The 21,232-nt window shown below is 39.1% G+C and overlaps 3 protein-coding genes across 5 annotated transcripts; 2 read left to right on the forward strand and 1 right to left on the reverse strand.

Annotated features, from left to right (window-relative positions):
* The first annotated feature begins 392 nt into the window (after positions 1-392).
* On the forward strand, positions 393-4,799 carry LOC103937348 (protein HESO1). The gene is made up of 10 exons (XM_048590461.1): positions 393-580; positions 1,104-1,251; positions 1,409-1,573; positions 1,894-2,072; positions 2,152-2,247; positions 2,538-2,607; positions 3,249-3,382; positions 3,533-3,646; positions 3,766-4,185; positions 4,276-4,799. Exons 2-10 carry the CDS (start codon positions 1,113-1,115, stop codon positions 4,465-4,467), a joined length of 1,509 nt encoding a protein of 502 aa, XP_048446418.1. The 5' UTR covers positions 393-580; positions 1,104-1,112; the 3' UTR covers positions 4,468-4,799.
* A 267-nt stretch (positions 4,800-5,066) lies between these two features.
* On the reverse strand, positions 5,067-9,730 carry LOC103935794 (probable methyltransferase PMT11). Its single transcript, XM_009345604.3, has 9 exons — positions 8,826-9,730; positions 8,573-8,722; positions 8,198-8,468; positions 7,961-8,071; positions 7,221-7,380; positions 6,587-6,844; positions 6,371-6,493; positions 6,207-6,284; positions 5,067-5,643 (listed from the first exon to the last, which is right to left on the reverse strand). Exons 1-9 carry the CDS (start codon positions 9,459-9,461, stop codon positions 5,436-5,438), a joined length of 1,995 nt encoding a protein of 664 aa, XP_009343879.2. The 5' UTR covers positions 9,462-9,730; the 3' UTR covers positions 5,067-5,435.
* A 976-nt stretch (positions 9,731-10,706) lies between these two features.
* On the forward strand, positions 10,707-15,546 carry LOC103935799 (BTB/POZ and MATH domain-containing protein 3). 3 transcript variants are annotated; one of them, XR_665527.3, is made up of 5 exons: positions 10,707-11,416; positions 12,408-12,756; positions 13,782-14,098; positions 14,218-14,364; positions 15,059-15,197. XR_665527.3 is itself a non-coding variant. In XM_009345614.3 (4 exons), exons 1-4 carry the CDS (start codon positions 10,986-10,988, stop codon positions 15,280-15,282), a joined length of 1,281 nt encoding a protein of 426 aa, XP_009343889.1. In that variant the 5' UTR covers positions 10,708-10,985; the 3' UTR covers positions 15,283-15,546. The 3 variants fall into 3 exon arrangements, 1 of the variants encoding a protein (XP_009343889.1); XR_665528.3 differs by having other exon boundaries at positions 10,708-11,416; positions 13,782-14,058; XM_009345614.3 differs by lacking the exon at positions 14,218-14,364 and having other exon boundaries at positions 10,708-11,416; positions 13,782-14,058; positions 15,059-15,546.
* The last annotated feature ends 5,686 nt before the right edge of the window (positions 15,547-21,232 follow it).

Consider the following 21,232-nt stretch of genomic DNA (forward strand, 5'->3'; position numbering starts at 1 on the left):
TTATTTATGAATTTATATTTAAAATCCATTTAGTAGATAAATACAATCTCAAATTTAAGTTCATTTAACGATAATATGTAAAATCCCTCCAACGTAATGAGCAAAAATGCACTCAAATAAAAATCGAAGGGAAAATCCTTGTCAATTTCCGGGAGCTTTGGTTTTGACTAGACATCTCATATTTTTTCACGGTCTACTAAACCTACTTTCTCGTTTTCCCACCACTCCCAAAACCGTCTCCATTAATCAGAGGAAGAACCCGCCATTACACTCACCGGGTTCAAACCCAAAACCCATGACCCTGCATTGACCCCTTTTCTTTCCCGCCATCCAATCAGAAAAGCGGCATCACAAAAAGGTCAACAAAACCCTTGTCGCTAAGCAAAGCAGTACACTTCTACTGTTAATCGCTCTGTCTGTATATATGTGTGTATTATGTTTTGTTTGTACAAAGTTTTGTGCTTTCTGGAAGAACGGAAGGCAATGTAGGCGATCAGAGATCAGGAGTCTTCGAAACCCTAGATAACATTGCAGTCAATTGCTTCTGTTGATTTTGACTGCTGGGTAATCGGTATTTAAGGTCAATTCAGTCTTTGATGTTTCCCATCAGTGAAAGTTTTGATCTTTGGATGTTTGTGCGTCTGGTAGAAGTGTTTTCAATTGTTTCCTCCTTTTTTTTTTTTTGTTGATACTGGGAGGAGGAGAATTGAATTCGGACCTCGGATGCTGGGTTGAATGCTCTTAACCAACTGGGTTACGATCCCCTTGCCAACTGTTTAACTTTTAAATTATTGATTTTTGGGGGTTTATTGCTTATTTTCCAATTGGGTTTATGCTTATTTATTATTTAGTGATTTGTATTGTATGTACTTTTAGTAGATTGCTTGGATACTCAGGGCTGTGTAGGTTTAGCAAATGTAGAGAGAAATTAGCAAACAATTCTCAAAATTCAGATTATGTTGGTTTCCAGAAGGGTATTTACGATTTGTTTGATTGGTTGAATCTTGCCGGGAACTTAGTATTCGGACCTTGTACTCTGCTTATGTTATTAGTGCTGGAAGCCATTTTGCTCTAGAGATTTGACATTGTCTTATGTGAAACAGTAGTGAATAATGAGTGCCCAAAGTGCGTTGGATAACACCCTCAGGGAAATACTACAAGTTGTCCAACCCTCGCCCAAGGATTGGACAACACGGTTGCAAATCATTCATGAGTTACGAGAAGCCATTGAATCCATGGAAAGTTTAAGAGGTGATTTGTGTAACAGTTTCATGGTTGTACATTCTACTGTTAGTCGTTGATTCATTATAAATGCTCATTCAGCCTACCTTTTTTTTTAACGAGCTGCAGTTTGTAATGAGGAAAAGATAACACAATTTTGGTTTTGACATAATTGGCATATTAACAGGTGCAACTGTGGAGCCATTTGGGTCATTTGTGTCTAATCTTTTCACAATATGGGGGGACCTGGATGTTTCAATTGAGTTTACCAATGGTTCATTTGTTTCATCTAATGGAAAAAAGCAGAAACAGCGTTTACTAGGAGATGTTATGAATGCTTTGAGACAGAAAGGTAGGATCATTGTTTTATCTTTATTAATTGTTTATATTTTTATTTTCAGGCCTCCTTACTTAAGCATATATCCTAATCATCTCTGGGAAACTTAATGCGTTAATTAAAAGAATATGTTGGCACATTTGATAAATATTTCCTGGTAATGGCAACAAATTATGCATAGGGGTTGGTCTTGGACTGTCATTTATGTATGGGTTTCCTGAGTATGAAAAAGAAACAAGGAGTGTGTGTATATGTCCGTATATCTGTATTTGGGGAGTTTTGTTTGTTTAATTACAGCCTCTCCATTTTAATTTCGAACGAATATTCATATTCAGGTGGATGGAGGAGGTACCAATTGATACCCAATGCAAGAGTTCCCATTTTAAAGGTTGAAAGTAATATCCAAAACGTCTCTTGTGATATTTCTATCGATAATCTGAAATGTCAAGTGAAGTCCAAACTCTTGCTCTGGATCAGTGAGATAGATCCACGCTTCCGCGACACGGTTTTACTGGTATAGTGATACTACAGATTAGAGTTCGCTTTCTAAAGGAGAAGTGTATGTATCTGACATAATCTTCTAGCTTTTGTAGGTAAAGGAATGGGCAAAAGCACACAAAATAAATAATCCAAGAGCCGGGACTTTCAATTCATACTCTCTCACGTTGCTTGTGCTATTCCATTTTCAGGTAATCTTAAATCCTCATCTCTGCCTTCTGGTGTTGACCTGAAAGTAATTTAAATTGTGAGGGATTATTTAGACTGTTTTCACTGCACTTTAGTATATCTATGATGGTTGATATCAACCTAAATTGCTGGAAGTAGATCAGCAGCAAATTCTGTAATCTTTGAGATGGTTCAGTCTCTTGTTACTTCCATCATCTGTTATCAATATATATGATTAAGTTGTGTCTTGTGTGTAATATATGCTCCTAATTTTAGCTTATTATATTTCTCATTTGTAAATTTTCTTTTTCAGACATGTTCACCTGCAATTTTGCCACCTCTTAAAGATATATATCCTGGAAATATCATTGATGATCTTAGAGGTACTTTTCATCTCTCAACCGGTGACCCCATTTTCTATATTAATTGGCTGCTCGTTGTTGGTGAAATTTGAATAGAAGTTGTTCTGTTAGACAGTTGTTTGTACAATATGAGAGTAGTCTTCTCCCTTTGATGTTGTCGTTGAAGAAGTACTGGTTTGTTAGTTGAATTATTGTAGTTTCAGATTGCTCTCCTATGCAGCAAACCAAAACAACCAAAAGAAGTTCTTAGTTGTAGACAAACCAAATTATAATTTCAATCTTTTAATTGCTCTGTTTCTTAAGTTGCACCGTCATAGTCCTTCTACTCAGAGTAGGGACGATTTGGGTAAGAAGTAGAGCCAGCGTATGTTCTTTTATTAGTAAGTTTGCATATGCTTTAGATAATCCACTGCGGTGAGATTGTCGAGTTAACTCTTGTCTACTTTTCTCTACTGATCTCTAGTGTATACTGTTAGTTCATACATTTTTTACAATATTGTTCGAGACATATTATTGAGGGTCTTTTAACCACGTTGATTAAGTGTTTTGTAGTATTTTAATAAGAATTTGTTTGAGTATACATAATGGTACCTAACATGCGTCGGACAGAGAATTTGTTGATCTGATTAGGACAACTATCTTATTACTTATGCTATATGCAGGCTTGAGGGTTGATACAGAGAGACACATCGCAGAAACATGTGTTGCAAATATAGAAAGGATAAAAAGAGCATACAGCATGAGACCAAAAAACAGAAGTTCTTTGTCTGAGCTTTTTGTCTCATTCCTTGGGAAGGTATTTTCTACATTCACAAATAACTTGAATCGTAGTTTGTCGTGTTTTTAATAGAGATTGGTATGCTCAAGAATTCCACTCCTCCCTTTCCTCTGGAACGTTTGGTTAGACATTTTTCAATTTGATGATGGTTATTTCATAAATTTGCAGTTTTCTGACATTAGTACGAGGGCTTCAGAGTTTGGAATTTGCACTTATACCGGACAATGGCACGCCATAGAAAGCAATACGAGATGGTTGCCGAAAACTTCTTATTCCCTATTTGTAAGTCCATCCCTCTTTCTCTTTATCTTTTTTAGGACTTTTGATTATGGCCTTTTTGTTAATGATATTTATTGCTGTAACCACTGCTGATTTTGCTACTGGAATTGGTGCATGGACAGATTGAAGATCCTTTTGAGCAGCCAGAAAACAGTGCCAGGGCTGTTAGGACCGGTGAACTGACAAGGATATCGGGAGCATTTGCGATGAGCCACCACAGACTTATCTCAACCGATCACAGTTCATTTTCTAACATGCCTGATCAGAGGTCTCTTCTTGCCACCCTAGTCCGACCGCAAACTTCACGTCTTATTGTTGGACCACCTCTTAGGAATCCGGTATACAATCCTGAGCACCGCCAACCAACTCATCCACAACGGTTCAGGGCTGAGAGCTCACGTGGGCGAACACCAACCAGCAATAATGGTGCTCGAAAACTAACTCATCCTCAGGTGAACCAACTGGTGCCCTCACCTTCACAAGTGCAACCTCTTCTGGTGCCCATGCTAGTGCACTCACGCTCACAAGTGCAACCTCCTCAGGCGCACAAGCTAGTGTACTCACCCTCACAAGGGCAACCTCCTCAGGTGCACAAGCTAGTGCACTCACCCTCACAAGTGCAACCTCCTCAGGTGCACAAGCTAGTGCACTCACCCTCACAAGTGCAACCTCAATTGCAGACGGCGGAGCCAAAACGGTATGACAATAGGTCAACCACGGGGCCAAAACAGTATCGCAACAGGTCAACCACCATAAAACCTCCTCCGCAAACACACCAAGACCGACCGCAGCAAATGTGGAGACCAAGATCTGATACATGCTGAATGTGTGATGTGAGTTTTTCCATTCAAGCATGCATTGCCTGGCTTTTGATTGATAAGTAAGAAACATTTCTAGTATGCAAGTTGGATCGTCACAGCTGGTTCGATGCAACCTAGAATTCAAGTGAGAAACAAGTGATTGAGTCTTTGTTCTTTTGTTTTATCGACTGAAAGATTACGCTGGTCCGTAGATTCCCTCGGATTGGTTTAGGGTTCATCAGTCACTCTCCTGCACAAATGGAATGTGCATGATATGTGTGTATAAGACAATATTGATGGTTGGTGTAGATTATGACTTAAAGAAGCAAACGGGTTGCTTCTACCCAATTTCTCTACCTACCATTTTCAAAGATGTCTAATTTGGACCCAAGAAATGACTTTTCCGCACCTATTTCAGTCTTTCTGCACACCCATATTTATATGTCTATAGATTTTCGTCTGACATAAACAAAAGAGCGTGTGAAAATCACTTCTCGACGGACCCCTCTTTTTTCTTTCCTGTCACCCTTTTACTGTCTGAAGAGCTTTACTGAATGAGTTTCTTTTCTCTGTAAAGATGACCATTAGAAATGAATTTTAAAAATCATGAGAAAATCATAATCTAAAAATTGAAATTCTTGTATATTGATACGACCAACATTTACAACATGCATCAAAAAATTGAAATTCTTGAATACATAAATCATAATCCAAACTCACGACTATGACGAATGTGTGTGTCATGTACCAACTCCAATCCTTATTATCCGCCCCGGACGGAGGTTCGACACTGATCTGAAGGTGCCCTACCCAATCTCTGCTACTGCAATCTACAACACAATGAAAAGAATTCTATCAATCTCTCTCATTACATTTGCACCGAGTCTGTCCGATCCATGGCATCGTCAAATGATGGTTTTAGACAATCTGGTTTGCTCGTTTTCCCCTCCAGAAAATTAGTAGGATACAGTCTGGTATCATTTCCCAATGCTTCAACTATGCAATAGGCGTTTATCGCCAATAAAGAGTCTATAACTTGCATGAGGCCCCTCAGATGTGTCTCGTAAATTGACGCCCCAACCCATGGCATTTCCGATTGCTTGAAGTTCATACATGACAGAAATAGAGTCACGGATGTATGCACGACCACCAGGTCTTAGCATCCGGTCCATCTCAAGCATGATTGTGGAGATATTGCATCTGTTATAATGGTATGAATCAAATCAGGCCTTACAGAAAGAAACAAAAAAGGTGTAAAACTGCCACTTTACCCCCAATGCATCTCACTCCCACCCCAAGAACAAACATCAAATTAATGGAATGAAAACTTCAAATCAAACAATCAAGCATCATCATGGTGTTAAAACTCAACCCCAAGCCAATGGAACAAAAAGAAAGAATGTATGCAGGATGATCCCGACAAACCAAATGTAATTCTGCATTTCATTTCTTTTCCGGTCATGATTAACCATTACCGAACAAGAGAGAGCCTTTCCATTTTCCCAACCTTTATATTAACAACTTATCAGAAGTTAAATCCAACACTGTTCTAGAGTAGCTCTGTTTCAAATTAATCATAACTACTAATTTTTTGAATATTAGTTCTCAGTAAAATGTAACTCGCCTAATTAAGCAAATATTCTTGTGCGGTACCATCTAAAGCACACAAGGACAAGATAGTGATGGGAAATACATAAAAACTCATTAAATAATGAAATTTTCAGATTGGAGGGTAAGAGAAAGAAGAGAAGGGGAGAGATCACCTTTTTTTCTCAATAGAGAAAAGGCCGCCTGCATACAATAAATCGTATGTCCGTGGGTATGTATCAAATGGTTCACACCTGATACATATAATGCCAATGAGTAACTTTTAAACCAACTGAACTTATTATAAGCAGCAAATAAAGAAAAACAGTTGGTAATGTACCAGTCATGCATTACTCCAATGAGTCCACGGTCATATATAACAGGTAATGTGTTGGGGCCGCTAACAGGAACCACATTCATAACCCAGCAATTTAAATCATGTTCAATTAGTGCAGCTGCAAATCTGTCAACCAATTAAGAGACCAGAAGCAATGAGAAAAATTTAGCAAAAAAAATAGAAAAGGAAGACCAGTCGAGCACAAGATAAATACATTACCCTCCAAAGCCAGCTCTCATGTCCATTACGTTTCTTAATCTAAACTTCTTCCATTGTAAACCACTAACATAACCTCCAACTAACTCATGGAAATATCTGGATTCTGCTTTAAATAGCTCCTTTCTGGATATAAAGGCATCAATTTGTATGCTCTGAAGCCTATCAGGTGGAGTTTGCAAACGGTCCGGCCATGCTGTGACATTTGCTCCATAGCCATTTTCAGGAAGTCTTGTGATGCATGCCTTCAGATCAACATACCTGACTCATCATACAATAAATAATGTAACCTTATAGAACAAGAGGCAAGTCCTCTAAATGCACATGAAAGCTCTTTTGAAATAAAACAATACAATTATCCGTAGAACTAAACTTAAACTATGAAACTATCAAAGAAATGGTCTTACATTCAGAACTAAAAACAAAATATAAAAGGGAGTCCAACATTTTCATAGAGTTCCTTACAGGTTTATTCCAAATTTATCTCCAATTAAAAGTATGTATGGCTTTAATGCAAAGGAAGGTGGTAGGAGGGAAAACAGTTGGTATGCATTTAATTAATATCTGAGTTTGATGAACAACCTATCTTACATTAGAAAATTTTCAAACATTGTTAAGAGAGGAATCACGGACATACCAAACTTTGTCTGGGTCATCACTTGGATCACATAATGGAGGTTTGGTTCCTTCGTCCCGATTCAGATAGCAGCTGTTGTTAACCGGCTTTTTCCATATTGCAACATAGCCCTGCTTTGACACCAATTCCCAGCAAAGCCGCGTGGTGAGGTTAAGCATCTCTGGAAAGGGAAAAAAAGAAAAATAGATTTTATTTTTCCCAGGCCCAGACATGATTACTAAATCAACATAGAGGATATATTCTTGTCAGGTCATGGACCAAAAATTAGGCTGCTTCTATTAAACCAGTGATGTTATCAAACAAGAAGTTAGTACACAAGGTTTAATTGTTTCCCAGGTCCAGATATGATTACTAAACCCTTGCGCCCACTTCTCTTCTCGATCCTTCCACATTCTTGAAACTGGGGACAGAGTCATATATTATGCCAAAATGACAGCTAGAATGGAAATTTTCGTGTGCACCAAACAGCATTTTTTAACGAAGATGGTGCTTCCAGTGGTGGAAAGCAATCGTGTGCACCAAACAGCGTTGTTGTTGTTGTTGTACAGTCAAACAGAAATGATAGGTTATAGTTTTTTGTGGGATAGAGAATTGATTAAGTGGAGGCACAAAATGTTGTTTTGCTCTCAATTCATCTGGGTCAGGAAATGCTAATACAAAAACTGCAGAACTTTCAAACACTAACCAGCAATCAATACACTACTAAAAAGTTTCACCAAACAAATCTTTCGCAGTAATACCTTGCCACTGCTCCTCTAGAACTTCTTCGTGCTTATAAACTGGCTGTGCTGCCCAAGCGAAGTATCCTCCTGCCCTGAGCATCCTATTAACCTCAAGCAACAATATGCCATCTACAAAACAAAGAAGTGAACGAGGTAAAGAAAACACAATCAGAAGATATTCCCCTACCTAAGTGACCATCTTGTAACTAAGGCAGTTCACTGGAAAATAAAAAGTTAAATATAAGTTTTGCATACCGTCACGAGTCCAGTTAATCCTACATCGTGAACAATGTATCAGGTCAAATGCCTGACTTGGGTACAATAAACGGTGAGTTGCAAATGCTGCTACCATTGCAGGCACACCGCGCTCAAGAGCAAATTGAATCTGGTTCTCATGAACGTCTTTAGGTGCAACTGACATAGTAAGGACATCTCGCGACAGCAGATACGCACCAAAACTCGCAACACCACATCCGACATCCAAAACAACTCGGACACGCTGACCGAAGGTGATGTCTGGGACCGCCTGCACGATTTATACTATGACCATCAGAAAAAAACACGATATAACAGTAATCGAAAGGTCAAATTACACATTTCCCAGTCACGTCGAATTTAAACAGTATTAACCTTAGAAATATCAGTCAAGTAACCATCTGCTCCATGTATAAACTGTGTACCACCTCCCGGAAACTTAAACTTGTTCTTCTGTCTGGTAATCCAGTTCTGACCCCCTTTATCTTCCACTAATTTTGTATGAGGTACATTGAAGAACCAAACCTGCCAAGAAGTGACATTTCATCAACAAAGTTCGAAAAGATTAATGCTTTAATCTTAAAAACAAACACACACATAAAAGAAACTTTAAAATCTCCGAAAATACCTCATCCCGGCTTTTAGGCCACGGAATTGGGGTCTTGTAGCTCTTGGGCGGCGGAACCAAGCAATTCAAACCCCGACCAGCCTCCGGGCAATGCCGCTCGAACCGCTCGCCTTTCGCCGTCGATTTCAGCCTCTTAATCACCTCCACATTATCCAAACAAGGTATGTACTCGCTCATACTCTTCGGGCAGAGCTCGAACCTCTTCACACTCACCCGACCCTCCCCGCTCCGCTCACTCTCCGCCGCACTCCCGTTCTGGCTGCTCCAATTCTCCACCACCTTATCGGGATCGAAATCCCCGACCTCGAACTCGTCAGACATGGTGCCGTTCTCGTCGACGATCCCGAACCTCTGGACCACATCGGGCGGCGGCGGAGGCGGCGGAGACGGAAGCAACGGGGGTGGAGCTAGGGTTTCGTTTATGAGGGCGGAGAGATTGAAAGGCTTGTCTAGGTTGGGCGAGACGGAGACGGCGGAGGGTGCTCGGCTCGTGGTGGTGGTGAAGAAGAGTAGCTGCTGGGACCCATCGGACCAGTGCTTCCCGAAGTAGAAGAAGGTGACTGCCATCATCACAAATCCGCAAACTTTCAGGATCAACGGGATTCGCAGCCAATCGCCATTGCCCAAAATTGTCATGATTTAATCTTTGGGATAATTAGTTTAATTCAATTGGGCGGAATCGGAAACGAAGAACGCCGTCGAAGCGAAACGAGACGCTGCGTTTTGGTGGGTTGAGGAATCGGAACTGGGGTGGTCTGAGAGTGAGAGCAGCGAGGATCTGAAGGTTGAGTGTCGGTGCGGTGTGGCCGAGGAAGAAGACAGACACTGTTTGACGGCTTTGCTATTGTCACCGTCACCGACGGAGGTGTAAAATTATTTTGTGGAGGGAGTGTGAGATGGTGACACGTGTGCATTTGAGAGGAGGAAATTGCAGTTGTCAGGGATGAATGTTCCGCGTTAAAGGGCGGGTAAAAAAATCCAAACAAACTGTAAAAACAGATTAGTTTGCACTGTTCATGTTTATTCATCTTACTAATGTTAAATTTAAATAAGCAAGATGATGAACGCCATCTTCACTTAAGGACGGTGAGAAAAATTTTCCTAAATAAATAAACAAATTTAAGATTTTGAGCAAATAAATAATCATCTAAAAATTCATCACGTTGAAGAAATGTTAAGGGGATTATCTCAAAGTGTGACCCTCGTTAGACTATCTACCACCTTATGCTTTGGGCACAATATTATAAAATGTTAGCACGGAAATTAACGTTAAACTATGAGATGACAGAGAATTTATAGAAAGTTCCACTTTGAGAATATCCCCTTGGTATTCCTCTTGTTTCGAATGTTATGTACTTAATTTTTTATTTTGTGTGTGTTGTTCCAACTCTTGTCATCCAGTCCTTCGAAACTGATCCACTTCCGTTTCTACTTTACGTAAGCGGGTTCGAGCTTTTTCCAACTGGTCCAGGCCCCCCTCCGGCAGTCGTTAGATTTGATGACAATCTGCTAGTTATATTGTGAATCTTTTAGATAAACCTCTTAAAGAATTACAAGGCCTAGTATCTTGCGATGTGTGATTTGTTCGAGTCCAAATAACATACATATGAAATGACATTTTGATTCGTTATTCATAAATCAAAACTCAAAAGATGGTCGTTCAGAAAGTCTCTTTTGTTGAATTCAGCTCTCTCGCGCTCAATCCTAAACTGGAGCATGAACGAATCTTTCAATTGCATACATGATGGTTCGTAGAATTATTTGTGTCCATGATACACGTGATTAGTGAAGAGAATTGGGCCTAATTTCGTGTAATTAGGTTGCTAATTAACCAAATTAATACACTCTACTTTCAATCTATCTTCTTCAAGTCCATTCCGACACGTCAACAGAACCGAAAGATCTAAAATTCGAATCGAGCCCCGTAAAACGACCCGCCTAACCCCAGAAACGACGCCACCAACTTCCCCCCTTAATCTTCTCGAGTCTTCGTCTCTTCCGGCGACGCATCGTTTCTACTCCCATTTCGCCCCACAAAACCCAAAATTAGGGTTTTCCTTACCGAATTCTTCCCCCCAATTCGCCCAATTTACATGTTATGCCAAGGCCGCGCCTTGTCCGATCGTACTTGTAGGGTTTCAGCTCGGACCGGCCTGTCCGATGCCGCCGATTCGCAAACATTCTAGAGGAGCGAAATCGGGTGAATCCATGGGGAATTCGAAGCCTGGGTCCGACCAAGAGTCGTGCTCGAGATCGATCAGCGAGACCGTGAACGGGTCGCACCGGTTCACGATAAAGGGGTATTCGTTGGCCAAAGGCATGGGCGCCGGGAAGTACCTGACGAGCGATACGTTCGCAGTGGGCGGATACGATTGGGCAATTTACTTTTACCCCGACGGTAAAAACCCCGAGGATAGCAACGCATACGTCTCGGTTTTCATTGCTTTGGTTAGTGAGGGTACGGATGTGAGGGCTTTATTCGAGCTGACGTTGGTGGACCAGACGGATAGTGGGAAGGACAAGGTGCACAGTCACTTTGATCGCGCGCTCGAGGGCGGACCGTACACGCTGAAGTACAGAGGCAGTATGTGGTATGTGTTTTAATGGGTTAATTGGCGGGTTTTCTTGCTGTAAAGTTCTGATTTTTATGATAAAATTGAGTGCATTCCTGGTGAATTGTGGGTTAGGGATAGGTTTTAATGTGTTTTATGTGAACGAATGGTAATTTAGCAGCTTGGTGATCAATTGGGTAATTCAGATTTTAATGTGACCGGTATGGGTGTTGAATTGGGGAATGTAAAGATGAATATTGTGTTTTTTCAGTGGGTCTGCATGTGATTACGCTAGATAAGCATGTTGTTATATTGGGGGCTTTTCGCTTAAGTGGCAGTGAGCTCTGCAGCATAGGTGTCCAGTCCTTAGGCTTGCTTTGAATAAATGAGAGAGTTAAAAATTAAAATGCATAAAACTGTAGGAAAAAACTTCAATGGATACTAATTTTGTGAAGTATATCATTGTTTAGACTGATGTATGAATTTGTATGTTCATCCAAATCTTAAAATGAATCATTCTACTTCGGTTTTCTTGTCACATTGTTATTAGTAAAACTTTGAATTGTACATTTATTTAATAAATCACTTGGAAAATCAACACAGCTAAAGAACAAGGACTGATTTAGATTGGTATTTTTTTCTCCGTATTAAATGTAAAACAGAACCAAAGATTGAAGGTCTGATTAAGACCCGAGAGACATCCCACGTTAGAAATGTTATTTATAGATAAATTATTTTATCCGATGATTGTTATTCATATTAAAGATTATATTTTGGAAAAACCTAACATTTCATTATCTGTGTCTACACTATTGTTTACCAGAAGACTACCTGTCAACTGTTTTTGCAAAGTTCTAATTTGAGAAGTTCATCATTTATCGTTTATCAGACTGTTTATAGATTCCTTGCGGTTTCTGTATCTTATTTTCCAATTTTGGTTAAGCATACTGATTTGCGAATATTGGGAGTTTATGTTCAGGTAGGAACCTTCTGCAAGTTTCCGTAATTAGATTTATTCTTGTAATTTCAGGGGTTACAAGAAATTCTTCAGAAGATCACTCCTAGAAACTTCTGAGTTCCTTAAGGATGATTGCCTTGTATTGAACTGCACTGTTGGAGTTGTAAGAACTCGCCTTGAGCAACCAAAGCAATTTACAATCACTGTTCCATTGTCAGACATGGGACGAGACCTGAAGGACTTTCTAGATTCTGAAGCTGGTTGTGACATAGTTTTTCAGGTTGGTGATGAACAGTTGAAAGCTCACAAGTTGATTCTTGCTGCTAGGTCTCGTGTATTCAGAGCGCAGTTTTATGGACTTGTCGGGGATTGTAACGTAGATAAAGTAGTTGTGGAGGATGTTGAGCCCTTCATCTTTAAGGTAATGCTTCATGATCTTGATCTTGTTGATTCCACCTCTTACCATCTGAAACTAATAGAAAACGATTCTAGTGCATGATATGTGCGTTAACATTTGTGCACTTCTATGTCTCCATAATTGACTTTCACCTTTTACACTGTTATTAGTAGTCAAAAGTTTCTTCTTGAATTCAGTTATCAAATGAACAAATAAGAAATCTTGGGATGATGAATAAGTGTGGCAGATGCTTGTTTTATTTTGTAGATTGGTAGCTATCAAGACCAAGTAATAATTATAATAATTACAAGTTCTCATATGATGTATAGAGTTGTTAAATTCACGTAAATATAAACACTTATTTATAGGTTAAAAAGATTATCTGGGAAAGTGACCTATGTTTCTTTCATGTTCCCTTTAGCACTTAAACTACAGTGCTTGTTGGGGTCTGCTTGTTTGGCGGTATAATTATTACAGGAAGGCCCTAATATGAATTGGAAAGAGTCATCTTAAGGTTTGAGTTTATTACTGTCGATGTTTGAGTGATTACAGATATAATTAAATGTGATAAATCAAAAGGAGCTGACGGCTTGTCTGGATTCAGATTCAACAAGTAATTAAGGGTACATGTGGGAGTTGAATGCTTAGAACTGAGCTCTAATAAGTGAATATTTGAACCAGTTTGAGCTTGTTTCAGTAACATGTAACTGTGAATATTACACTGGTCCATTTGTCTTTGTTTCATTAGTTGAGATTTAGACTAGAAGTTCAGCTCCAATATTCACAGTGATTCCTGGCAGATGATGCTTTTTTACCGTAGTGGCGGAAAGCAATGATGCCTATACACCTTGGTGTGGGTCTGATCCTACCGATCCCCCTCCCCCTACTAACAATTTAACCCACTAATGCAATCGTTTGTTAAAAAAAAAAAAAAAAAAAAGAAGACTTTTCCTGTTAAGTTTTATTCGTATGGTTTTATTTATGTATTCTCTTATTTTGAACATGTTTAATGAATTTAATAGAGATCTTGTTCTTTTTTTTTTTTCCAGGCAATGCTTCTCTTTATTTACACAGACAAACTTCCTGATATACATGAAGTTATGGGCTCATCACCTTTGTGCACATTCACTGTCATGGTGCAGCATCTGTTGGCAGCTGCAGACCTGTATAATCTAGATCGACTGAAATTGTTGTGTGAATCAAAGTTGTGTGAAGAAATCACTACTGAAACAGTGGCGACTACACTTGCTCTTGCCGAACAGCATCAATGTCGACAGCTCAAGGATGTCTGTCTTAAATTTGCAGCAAATCCGTCAAACTTGGGAGGTGGGTGTTACCCATAGATTCTGATGCTGCAAGGTTTCAGGTTATATCAGTTTTGAATTTTCTGTTTCTTAGTAGTCTCAAGTATCCTTGATGCAGTACCATGCCTGCCTGCCTCATCATACATGTTGCAGATGTCCTTATCAATCTCTATGGTTTCAGGATGTCAATAAGGATGTTCCCTTAAAATTTATGATAATTCCATTTGGGACGGTGGGACCTCTGGTCAGCCTTTCCGTCTGGGTCCTCTGGTCAGCCTATGGTGACAACTTGATATCTGGCTGATCGAGGGGCAGCATTCTGAGAATGGTATAGTAGGATTTCTATTTTGGCTGATTGCATATAGGTTCTTCCCCTATACGTTCTTTCTCCATTAAGTTAAAGAAAGGAAAGAAATACAAGGAATTTCACTGTTTCTCTCTCTAATGGTAGAAGAGTGATTCAACGAGTTGGACCTGCACGAGATTGTCACAATTTACCATATTTTAGACCCTGGAAACCGGTTTTTAAGTTTAAACCAGAAGTGCTGTTAATCGGTCTTAACAAGGCACAGACCTTTCTCCCTGCCCATCTTTTACCATATTCATTTATATAAATATCGAATACAGTTATTTTGTTCTTAGTTTTTAGGAATTAAGCGATGAATGCCATATCGGTTGGTTAATGATTGAATGACCATTTTGAATGGTCTGAAACATGAGTTCCCATAATGCCATTAGTGTATTGATTTAAGTTTAACCGTAGTTCCTTATCCTCACATGGTTGAATGGCATGGTGTTCTGCTGAAAATATTGATGGACATTATCTACCTGTGAACATATCCTAATTTTCACGCGTTCTTTCTCAAAGCTTGTATTTTCCACATCCGTCCGGCTGCAACAATTACTCTCATCCTTTCATAGAGGAACTACTTTTTATTTGCTTTGCATGTAACTGTTTTCATTTTGTAGTTTATGTTGTAAAACTGAATACTGGACTACATGAATCCTCGTGTGTTTTGCAGCCGTAATGCAATCAGATGGGTACAAGCATCTCGAAGAGAGCTGCCCATCAATGTTGGTAGAGCTGCTGGAGACATTTGCATCGGTGGATGACAATTCTAGTCTTCTGTCAAGCCGGAAGAGGAGTGGTAGCAGCATATACGGGCTAGATTTGCCAGCAGATGGGGGTGGGACCGTAGCAGAATCCGCAAATCCCAATGGTAGGCGCGTGAGGCGGCGGTATTAGTGTATGTAGTTTCCTTTAGGTGCCACAAGCCTGGAAGGAGTGGTAGTCATGAATGGCGATCGTGTATTTGTCACTTATCGTCTCTCATTGTGGTAGGCACTCCTTGTATAAAGGTTAATTGTAATTTCTTATCAGAATATCAGGTCCTGTGGCCGGCACTGTTGTTGGATGTGAAATTGAAATTTGTATGGTTACGTTGTGCGTTATGTAGGATTTGTAGGTAGACTCTCCTTTTCAATGGAATGTGAAATTTATTAGAGAAAAGCATAGTGACTTGAGTGTCGAAATTTACTTATTCAGTTTTTGCCTATAATTTGTTGAGGTAATGAGCAACTCGCGGTCCTTTGGTGATACGGAGATTGCTGCCCCGCGGTTGAAGGTCTTCGATTGTTTTTGAAGGAGAACATTTTTGAGATGAAAGGTTAAAATTCTGTGATGTTGTGCACGGTTTTGATACCAACAATGATGAACGTGTATGAGCTCCTCTAAAGTTCATGTTACACACTGACACGGTAATGACTTCAACAAATTGAGTTCATTTGGGGTACATTCTTACTGTTCACCATTTTTTCTACGCATGAACGAGATGAGCCTTGCATGCCCACCATTTTTTCTACGAATCTTAATTGAATATTGTAACGAAAATCAAATTCGTTATGTTCTTGGAGTTAGAAGCATGGTAGAAACAAAAGTACATTAAATATGTAGTAGATACTGCAGGTAGCAAGCTAGCAATTTGAACTTTTTGTCCTGAAGAGAACTTGAAGCATCCTGGACGGTAGTATCAGACCAGAGAAAGGCACCCATTGCAGACTCTCGCTTGTGAGCCAAGTCACCCTGCATGGGCAACCCATATTCAGCAAGAAGGTGGTCGAGCTTCCACTCAGGCATGTCCTGGTAGTCCTTTCTGGTGTATCTCGGGTAGTGAAGAGGCATCTTGAAGTAGCTCATGCTGCTGGTTGTTTTTCTGCTTTCCATCTGATCTTTTCTCTCGTATGAGCTAATTGTTATGCTCGAACGAGATTTTCTTTTGTGGTTTAGTTGGTGTTTATTAGCTTAGTTTGTAGAGTTTATGAGAGTTAATCCTCGAGGCAGGCTCCAGAGGCATGATTAGGGTTCACAAGAATTGGTTGGCATACCTTCTCACAGCATGGTATTTACGTGCATGTGTGCTTCTGCATGTCGAGAGACTCTGAACGCTAACAGCATGACACTACCCCAATGAATTAGCTTGCTAGAAATTATAAGAAGGCTAAACCAAGCATTGGCGACAAGCTACACATACAACATGCCTCAACACACACTTTATGTTATTACGAGTCGGTTCTTTTTCCGCTTATGCTGGATGGATTCAAACCTCGGATCTCTCCCAAATTTCATTGACTTTATAGATGAACAAGTCATATTAGTATTGTGTACGTTTATAAGGATCGATTATACTTCGTAAGTTAGGAATGATTGGTCAAGATTCAACACAACACTACATTTTCTTCGTTTTTCGTTGATTTAGCCCTTGAGTTAATCGGGCATGTAGCACAATTGCTCGATGCGACCGTCTTGGCATGGCCCTTCGCTTCCCCTTTCTGTTTAAAATTGCCTTCATGGCCTTTCCTAATTGTAGTCACACTAAAATGGAACCAGAAAAACTAACCGCTCTGATGCATCATATAGCTTTTTTATCATCCTCCACTTCATCCTGGGAAAACATGTAGCTTTTTTATCAAAGAAGTAAACAGACAATGAAATCTTTGAAACTTGATTGTTTGTGTTGCAACTTCATAATTATTGGAACTTAGGATTGCTTTATTTTGACTACTGGTGTATGTGAAGATTATGGTAATGAAAAAACTTGCTTTTAAACCGACGGAGCTAATTGCCTAGCCTGGAGTTGCCAACTAATAAGTTTGCAAGCCACTTTCAAGAGCATACAAGTTACCTACAGAGGTCTGAGGTTGATACGTATGAACACAATTTTGCTCGATGCGACCGTCTTAGCATGGCCCGAGCTCTCGGAATTTTGACACGATTTGACTCACGAACGTCCTTTAATTGGAATTACTTCAAAATTCATCCATTTGATAACGTTTTGCTCCAGAGGAAGTCGAAAGTCCTATATTGAAAATACAATTCAAAGTATCAAAATTCTTCCAAAATAATAATCAAAATAAACTAAGAATAGGGTTAAATATATAATATAAAATCTACTCATCACTACTCTAACCAAAGTCCGAGCTCTCGGGATGTTTTTGTTGTTCATAAAATGAAAAGATGTTGGAGAACAATTTAGAATAAAAAATAACAGAAATACAAAACTTGAAACACTTATACTTTATTACTCAAAAATACTTGCACTATAGAATGAAATCACACAATAAATACAGAAATTAAAAATGATACTAACTTGAATGAATTAAAGGTAGAGGCTAGTGCAAAAACTATGTCATTCGAACAGTATTTCCATTCCACTCTTGTACTTGTGGTTCTACAACGTCTGCTTGACCAAGATACAACTACCTAATTCTACAACCTGCACTGGATTATAGAATTCTGGCGAATTACGTTGTGTGTTTACTCTCTGTAAGGTTTTGTATGGGAGAGATGGGAAAAGAAAAGATGATGTATGATGGAACTGATACTCCAGTTATATAGGCTCTTTCATACCTGTTCAAATACCTTTTGGGTTTATCTGAAGCTACACCACTCTTTCCAAAGAGTTGTGTCTATTAATCAAAACGTTTTTAATTCAAAACTTAATTCAAAATTAAAATTAATGATTGATTAATTTTAATTCTTAGGCCCCAAGACTCACCTTGTCTTGATTAATTAAAATTAATATTATGATATAATTATCAAGCCTAATCCACATAATTAGTAGCCCAAACCTCAATCCTCATTCCAAATAATCTAACACCTAATCACTAATAAAGATGACTAACTTAATATAACGATTTGAGTTCCGGATGTGACTAAAGGGGCTCAAAACTCCAACAAAAGATTCACCAAAACAAAAACCCTGACAACCTGAGGAGGACATACCTAGAGGGCCTAGCAACGGCATTGGCCCCTACGATGCAGCTTCCCCAACACAATTTCAACTTCCAAGTGACCCCATAAAATAATTTCAATCCAAAACTAAATTAGACGGTGTGAATCTGCAACCTGTACGTGTTGCCAACTGGTGCCTGTAAACCAAACAGTACGAGTCCGTACGACTATGTGTTTCGATAAGAGTCTATAACTCTGTAGGGCCGCTGCAGGGGATCAGATGAACCTCCATCGTAGCCACACGATCAGGTATTGCATGATTGAGTGAGAGGCATATAATTGGAGGGCCCGGATTTGGTGCATTTGGGGTAGCATGTCGTATGGTACATGAGGCTCAGACATGAAACATGTGCAATATCTGCATGCATGATCACTTGAAAAATAGTGGGGACTTTGGGACTCTTAGACTTAATCATCAAACTATATTCCTAGCCTCATGATTTGCTTCAACTAAATTGTGTCACTAAGTTAACCATACGATTCAGGGTGAGGTTCTACTCATAATTGCTAGGGACAGTGGTAGAGTTAGGATGAGAAAGTAAGAGGTTGGAGAGTAGATTAACGGAGAAAATTCGGACTAAATTGAGGTTGAAATAGGTAAATCAATGTACGGGACTTTTTATTGGATAATGGAATTCGAGCTGGACTAGAGCTTAATCTAACCCTTCACGAAGATCTGCCTCTGTTTGGACATCACTTACAACAAAATTATATAAAAGTTTAAGCTTGTGCGTGGTGTAATGTGCTCTTCCAATAAAGACATGCTCAAATTAGTGATGCAACAACTTTATAACCTATGATAAAGTCGAGCAAATCTTATCAGAAATTTCGAATCTTGATGTATAATGTGGAATATTTTAAAAACAATTACGCATAAACAACTAACTTAAGCATTGTGCATAAATCATTTCTCTTATTTTCACTGTTTTCTAGTGTTTGGTTTGAGAGGGGGCTTGAGGGAGATGGGGGTATAGCCATGAGGGATTGTGTCGTACACAAGGCCTAACGAGTAACGAGTGGTTTTACGGATTCGTACTCAAACCACCACTCAGAATTGGACTTGGATTGTCTGCCCTCTTCATCCCATACGGTTTCCATCCCTTCCTATATTATGTGGTCACAGTTAAGCCATGACAACATTTTATATTGATTTTTTTTTTTATAGAAATAATAAGACAAAAAGCAATGGGAATATAAAATATTGACGTGGCTTAACCATGATCACAAAAATAGAAGAGGATGGGAAGGGTATAGGATGAGGAGGGCAGACAATCCATTCCGTCATAATTTGTGGTTTGCAGTCTATCCAACGTTCCTCAGGTGTACATTTAGTCACTTCAGGCATTTATTGTTTTGGGCTGGGGCCTGCGTCACTTTTGATTACATTAATATTTTTACACTAAAAGAAGGGGAGTTCGGCTAAATCATACAATGAGCATCTTAATTTGGTATCAAATTCTCTATCAACAAAATTCAAACTTAAGATCTTTTACTTCCAAGTGAAAATGAATATCATCAAAACGTAATACTGAAGGATCATGTGCCACTTGTGCCAAGCAGAAATTGGTCAATGTCCGAGGGAAGGGACAGTACCAGGGCACACTGGTTCGGATTCCAAGTTAGGTTTTATGGACTCTCTCTCTCTCCTTCTCTCTCTCTCTCTCTCTCTCTCTCTCTCTCTCTCTCTCTCTTGTGTGGATTGAATTGATTCGGGAACACAATAACAGAAGGTCATCCATACACATTTATACCAACAGTACTATATCATTATTTTTTTTGGGTAACAAAATATTTAGAGGGAGAGGAGGCTACCTATCGAGAGCTAGATATACCACAAATCTCTTTAAGGATTTACAGAGGGAGTCTTATTTTAAAAATTAGGAGATTTGAGTTAAGATGCTGCTACGATGAGTATTCCATAGTTCCTATAGTTGTCAAGCCAATTGCAAAATTCATACCGGGTGGGTGGTCCTTATGAAAAACTTTGTCATTTTACTGAAAATTATTTGTAGCATGATGTGTAAGTACTAAGTAGCCATCTTTACCAAACAAATAAGGAAACATGACGTATATAGTTATATTCCAAAAGTGACTTATCATGCCAAGTTGTTAGGATATTTCTAAAAATAGAATAAAATAAACCTTAAATAACATATCGTTCTAATAAATTATTAAAAATAAACAAATTATTCTTATACGATTTAAAGTAAATAGTATTATATCACAAAAATGTGGCTATTAACACGACATTTTAATCATTTTTTTAAAAAATAAAATAGAACGTCTCAAATTTAAATCATTAATAATGAGTGCGATACGTGAATATAACTAGTCAATTGTGACTTATGGCAAGTCCTACTACATTTTTTGGAATATATATACCAAAAACGGAAATTCATTTTTTTTTTTTTTTGAACAACGATATTATCTATATCAAGAGAGAGAAATGTGAGCTTAGCCTCACAATGAGTTATTAATAATATGGTTCAAATTCACATTTGGTGATAATCGAATCTAAAGTCTCTCATTTACAAATGAAGAGAAATTTCATTATATCATAGTACTAAATGGTATCAACAACGAAAATCATAGAAAGAATCATTTTTGAAAGGTCCCGTATCAAGGATGCGGACGCGTGGCACGACATAATCATTAGTGATCGCATCAGATTCTACCACGTGGTGTGATAGCAAGGCGGCCACGCCAGCCCCGAACATGCTCTCTGGAGTTTAGGGAGCCGACCTTCGGAAGCTTCCGGGAACTACTGGCTCGCAGCGGCCGAGCCATCTAGGGGTCCAAAACGTGCCACGTGTTCAAAAAACCACGCGGCATCCGACGTGGCGTCCCATTTTCTTGAATTTGATACGGCCCCATTTTTTCGCGCGACCCAGCAGGAACTAGGGCA

The sequence above is a fragment of a genome, unplaced genomic scaffold, assembly GCF_019419815.1.
Source record: "Pyrus x bretschneideri cultivar Hongxiangsu unplaced genomic scaffold, Pyrus_bretschneideri_v1 Contig32, whole genome shotgun sequence".
NCBI classification, from domain to species: domain Eukaryota; kingdom Viridiplantae; phylum Streptophyta; class Magnoliopsida; order Rosales; family Rosaceae; genus Pyrus; species Pyrus x bretschneideri.